Source organism: Hipposideros armiger, unplaced genomic scaffold (assembly GCF_001890085.2).
Source record: "Hipposideros armiger isolate ML-2016 unplaced genomic scaffold, ASM189008v1 scaffold_321, whole genome shotgun sequence".
NCBI lineage: Eukaryota > Metazoa > Chordata > Mammalia > Chiroptera > Hipposideridae > Hipposideros > Hipposideros armiger.
The window spans coordinates 1,424,771-1,430,206 of NW_017731671.1; the positions used below are offsets into that span (position 1 = coordinate 1,424,771).

The window sequence follows — 5,436 nt, forward strand, 5'->3', positions numbered from 1 at the left end:
AAATTGTCTTTTTTTTTTTTTTCTGTCTCCTCCCCAACTTAAATGTCATCTCCATGAGGATAGGGACTCAGGGACATTATTGTTTTTTTTTCACTACAGAACCTAGAACAGTGTTTGGCAAGTAGTAAGTGCTCAATAAATATTTGTTGGACGAAGCAAATAAGACTGAAGAAGTGTGTAGAGATCAGACTGTGGTTACCTTAAACCCCTGGCTCCTGAGTCTGGCAGTGGCTTGGTGGCAGGTCTTGGCTGTGAGGGATCCCTGGAGGCTGGCAGATAATTCACTCCATGCTTTGTCCTCGAAGGCTGCTGCTGGTTGACAATCTCTGCGGGGGCCGATGCTCTGAAACTTGTCTCAAAGAGTCCCAGGTCAAACCTCAAGTACCTCAGAGCATTTAGAAAAACAAAACCTCTGTGAGCCTAATCCAGGCTGATCCTGTGCAGGTGGGAGTTTGTCCCATTCTGGTCCTTGAGACCCTGGCCATCGCCAGCATGAGGTGACCTAAGTCACCTCCAAGTGCCGATCAAAAGCTCAGTAGCCAGAAACTCCTCAGCTTGAGGAGCTGGCAGTCTCACCAGTGAGAGGGGAGGAATCATGGGGGCTCTAGGAAGGGGTTGGGCAAGGGAGCGAGGGGGGGGAGTGCAGGGGGCATGCTGTGATCCAAGCCTTCCTGTTCCCAAGCTCTGTGAACAGTCACCCTGTTCCCTCCTCCTGGGTTAGGGGCCAGGCCAGACTCTATCCCTCCTCCAGGGGGAGGCAGCCCGTTGGCCTTTGCAGACCCTCACATGAAGCAAGCGGCACTCCCCATGAGCACAGGAGACACAGCCCCAAGTGCCGGTGGGAAGGAAGCCCCGCCCTGCTGGGGTTCCTACGCCTGGTCCCTCCAGGCTTCCCCAGGGCCCTGGGAGCTGCAGGCAGTCAGAAGTGGGGAGCCGCAGCGCGGGACTGAAGAGGTTAATGTGCATCTGCCTCCGAATGTTAATGTGTCTAGGTGATGTCAGTGGGAGCCAGAAAGGAGGAAGTGGGGAGAGCAGTGGGGCTTAGAGGCAGCAGAAGCTGCCAGGCTGTGAGGAAGACCCCCTTCTGGACCACGGGGCTCATGCTCCGGGACAAGGCCGGCAGGCGCTAGAGGCTGCCGCAGCCTGCGTGGGCGGACGGGGCAGCAGGCGACGGGGCTCCGGCAGGATGGACCTGGAAGCTTCGCTGCTGCTGTCCACTGGCCCCAATGCCAGCAACACCTCGGATGGCCCGGATAACCTCACCTCGGCCGGTAAGTGGTGTTGGAAGGGAGCTTCCCTCTTCCGTGCTGGGGGTGGGAAACGGAAGGCTTTACCTCTGAGCCAAACTGCCTGGGAAACTTTATTCCAGTTCTTAGGGACAAGATCTGCTGTCTGCTTTGCCAGGAAGGCAAGGAGAGAAGGGGGCGGGGCAGACAGGAGCAAAGGCATGTTCCAAAGTGGCGAGGAATGGTGGCCTGATGAGTTCCAAATAGGCTTTGCAGAAAAAAATTGCAGGCTTGAAAAGCTATCCAGACAAGCTGGAGGATAGTATGTGGGGAGGCAGCTGGAGGCGCCCTCCTTCACCTATCCCCTTGGTTTTTTACTCCAACTAATGTCATGGGCTCGGAACTATCCCAACTGCACCTTGGGAAAGGCCGTGGGAGGGGATAACTCACAGGGATTAACTTTCCTGGTGACATTTCCAGAGCTGAGATGCTGTGGAATTCTAGCTTTGAGAGCGAGGGGAAGGAAGGGAAAAAGAGGAAAGGTTTGTGTGGAGAAAATTCTCAGGCAGCTGGGCCGCAACACACAGCTTCAGTCTGCTCACCCAGGAAGCCCAGGCTCAGCTTTGGCCCAAATAAATCCCTGATAGGAACCCAGGAGAGGGGAGGAGCTGCAGGCCTGGTGGGCAGAATCCTCCACAAGACAGTCACCCACAGAGATGCCCAGAAATCAGTGCACAACTCCAACCAGCGATTTCTAAAATGAAATGATCAGGGCTACAAATAGGAAAAGATAAAGTACATACACGTAGGCGCATACGCGTGTACACACACACACACACACACACACACACACCTTTCATGTCCTTCTGAGGTTTCCTGGTGAAGCCCAGGGCCCATGGAAAAATTCTCTGCAGACAGCTGTGGGTCTGCATCTTCTGAGACAATGCAGGAGGCAAAGGACTGGGTCCTTAAACTCACGGGTGGTGCAGGTGGTACGGCACAACCCGGTAGGATTGACCAGGGAACTGATGGTGGAGGGCGAGGGGACAGGATGGGTTAGCATCAGTGTGGGGCAGGAGACTAGTAGGAGAGGACCCGGATGAATGGTGGGCACCAAGCCTGAATGGCAGGGAGGGGGAAGAGGTCAGCAAGCGCGTGGCGGGAGGCTGAGCACGCCAGTAGGGTGTCGGCCATTAGACAGCAGACTCCACATCTAGCGACCGACACTTGGTCCTTCTGTCCCCAGGGCTGCTTCCTCGCACAGGGAGTGTGTCCTACATCAACATCATCATGCCTTCGGTGTTCGGCACCATCTGCCTGCTGGGGATTGTGGGGAACTCCACCGTCATCTTTGCGGTGGTGAAGAAGTCCAAGCTGCACTGGTGCAGTAACGTGCCCGACATTTTCATCATCAACCTGTCGGTGGTAGACCTCCTCTTCCTCCTGGGCATGCCCTTTATGATCCACCAGCTCATGGGGAATGGCGTCTGGCACTTCGGGGAGACCATGTGCACCCTCATCACGGCCATGGACGCCAACAGTCAGTTCACCAGCACCTACATCCTGACCGCCATGGCCATCGACCGCTACCTGGCCACGGTCCACCCCATCTCCTCCACCAAGTTCCGGAAACCGTCCATGGCCGCCCTGGCCATCTGCCTCCTGTGGGCCCTGTCCTTTATTAGCATCACCCCCGTGTGGCTCTACGCCAGGCTCATCCCCTTCCCGGGGGGGACCGTGGGCTGTGGCATCCGCCTGCCGAACCCAGATACTGACCTCTACTGGTTCACCCTGTACCAGTTCTTCCTGGCCTTTGCCCTGCCCTTCGTCGTCATCACGGCCGCGTACGTGAGAATCCTGCAGCGCATGACTTCCTCCGTGGCTCCCGCCTCTCAACGCAGCATCCGGCTGCGGACAAAGAGGGTGACCCGTACGGCCATTGCCATCTGCCTGGTCTTCTTTGTGTGCTGGGCGCCCTACTACGTGCTACAGCTGACCCAGCTGTCCATCAGCCGCCCGACGCTCACCTTTGTCTACCTGTACAATGCAGCCATCAGCCTGGGCTATGCCAACAGCTGCCTCAACCCCTTCGTGTACATCGTGCTCTGCGAGACGTTCCGCAAACGCCTGGTCCTGTCGGTGAAGCCTGCAGCCCAAGGGCAGCTTCGAGCTGTCAGCAACGCGCAGACTGCGGATGAGGAGAGGACAGAAAGCAAGGGCACCTGACACTTCCCCTGCCGCCCTGGGCTCCGCCAAGTCAGGACACCACAGCAGAACACGGGGAGAAATGCTGAGAAAAACGCAAGACGGCTCCGGGAGAATGCGGGGGGCTGGGTGGTGAGGGGTCGCTGCCACTAAACACGTACCACAGGGCCCACAGATTGCCGGGGAGCCTCCCAGCCAGGAAGGGGACTTCAAGAGATCCCCTTGAGAGAGTAGGATGAGACCCTTGGGTTGAACAGAAACTGAGCAAGAAGAAAATTTTGGTTTAAATGTTCAGTTGAGCCCTGCATCAGCTAGCTCCAAATGTCTTTTTCCCAAAAGAAGAGGTTTGTTTCAAATCAGACAGGCCGGGGTGTGAGCAGTGGAGCCATCAGCCCCGGGCCCTGGGGGATGGGAAAGGTGGTGTGGCCTCCACGCCCTTTCCTTCCCTCACTGGGAAGAGGAAAGGCAGCCTTCCTCCCAAGCTGGAGGATGATGAGAAATGAAGCTTGCCATCTCTCCGTGTTCCAGCACCCTGTGTCGATTCCCCTTTATCTCTAGGGGTTGCATGTTTATTATTTGGGGGTGGGGGACTCTGAGCCTACAGGAGTAAAAGCCCAATTTACTAGGAGATACACTTATGGAGAATGACAAGATGACCTGGGGTGGGTGGGGGTGGGGATCTTGAAATTAAGAAAAATGGGGAGAGAACAGGGGCTTTTACAGCTGTGGGAACATTGTCTTCGTAGGGCACCTTTGTCACTCACCAGGTCCAGAGTGAGCACCCATCAGCGTCCTGCATGTGCAGGGGACATTCTGATGCCTGGTGCGTTGACACCATCTTTTTGCTCTGACCGTTCCTTTAAAAAAAAAAAAAAAAACAGTAAAGGAAAATGTCCACCCACATCTTTTTGAATGCTCCTGTATAATTGCTTGGGCTTGGGCTTGGGGGTGGGTGGCAAAAAAGGAAAGAGGGTCACTTGGCTGTGGAATCAAGAGCTTGGCTCAGAGTGCATTTTAGGGAGCAAGAAGCAGGGGGTCTGTCAACCCACAAGGAGGATTCAGTGACACAAATGGAATTACTGTGAATTCATCAGATAGCAATTCTGCGGCTGGGCTTGTTCTCAGGACTCAGCTTCCTGTCTCCTGCTCAAAAGCACATGGTTGTCACCAGTGCTGGCCCCTCCAGCCCCAAGTCCCATCCCCACCTCCCCTGCTGAGTCACCAGTCGCAGAGCTGGCTTCTCCGGGCATCCTGAGCCTGCCTCTTGCAGCTGCTAAGATCTGGTGCGAGCCACTTTGGGCAGGAGGATTACAGACGGGGCCGCTGGGCGGCAGCCAAGGCTGCTGCTTCTTAGCTTCTTCACTGCGAGGGGCCGGGAGCCCAGAGTCCTTCGCTAAGCGCTCAGCATATGTGATGAGATAGTGGGAGCAAACTGAGCCTCTGACTTAACCGGGTACATCCCTAAAGCAGGTGTACCCACACAGCCTCTTCTTGCTGGCTATTTTTAATTGTAGAGTTGCAGCAGTAACCTGTTTCGCAAACTTGTGGGCAGCTTCTTTGGGTCCTGGGGAGCTCTTTTTATCATCATCATCATCATTAGCAGTAGTTTTTCCCGGCTTGCATTTCACTGCATCCAGCACAGGGGAGCAAAGAAGCTGAAGGTTACTTTTATGTACCCGCGAACAGTGGGGTCTCTAGCTGCCACAGGTCAACTTCAAGTCTATTTTAGATGCACATCCAACAAAAGGAAAAAAGATTCTTAGGGGCACCTTGAGGCAACTCCTACCCACTGATGCCAGAAAAGGAGGTTTTCCTGAATCTGGTTTGCCTATGAAAGGCTTCCCTGAGGGGCCTATCTCCCCCACCCCCCAGGAATCTGGGAGAGGAAATAGGTGACTTGGCCTCTCCCAGGAAATGCAAGTGACCAAGTCAAGAGCTCCCTTAGGTGGATGAGCTAACAACCTGCTGAAGGCCCCAGCAACTCCTAGGGAGGGGAACACCCCTT

The 5,436-nt window shown here is 55.2% G+C and overlaps 1 protein-coding gene across 1 annotated transcript; it reads left to right on the forward strand.

Moving 5' to 3' along the window:
- The first annotated feature begins 802 nt into the window (after positions 1-802).
- Positions 803-4,284, forward strand: MCHR1 (melanin concentrating hormone receptor 1). The gene is made up of 2 exons (XM_019660544.1): positions 803-1,271; positions 2,473-4,284. Exons 1-2 carry the CDS (start codon positions 1,187-1,189, stop codon positions 3,450-3,452), a joined length of 1,065 nt encoding a protein of 354 aa, XP_019516089.1. The 5' UTR covers positions 803-1,186; the 3' UTR covers positions 3,453-4,284.
- Positions 4,285-5,436: the final 1,152 nt, after the last annotated feature.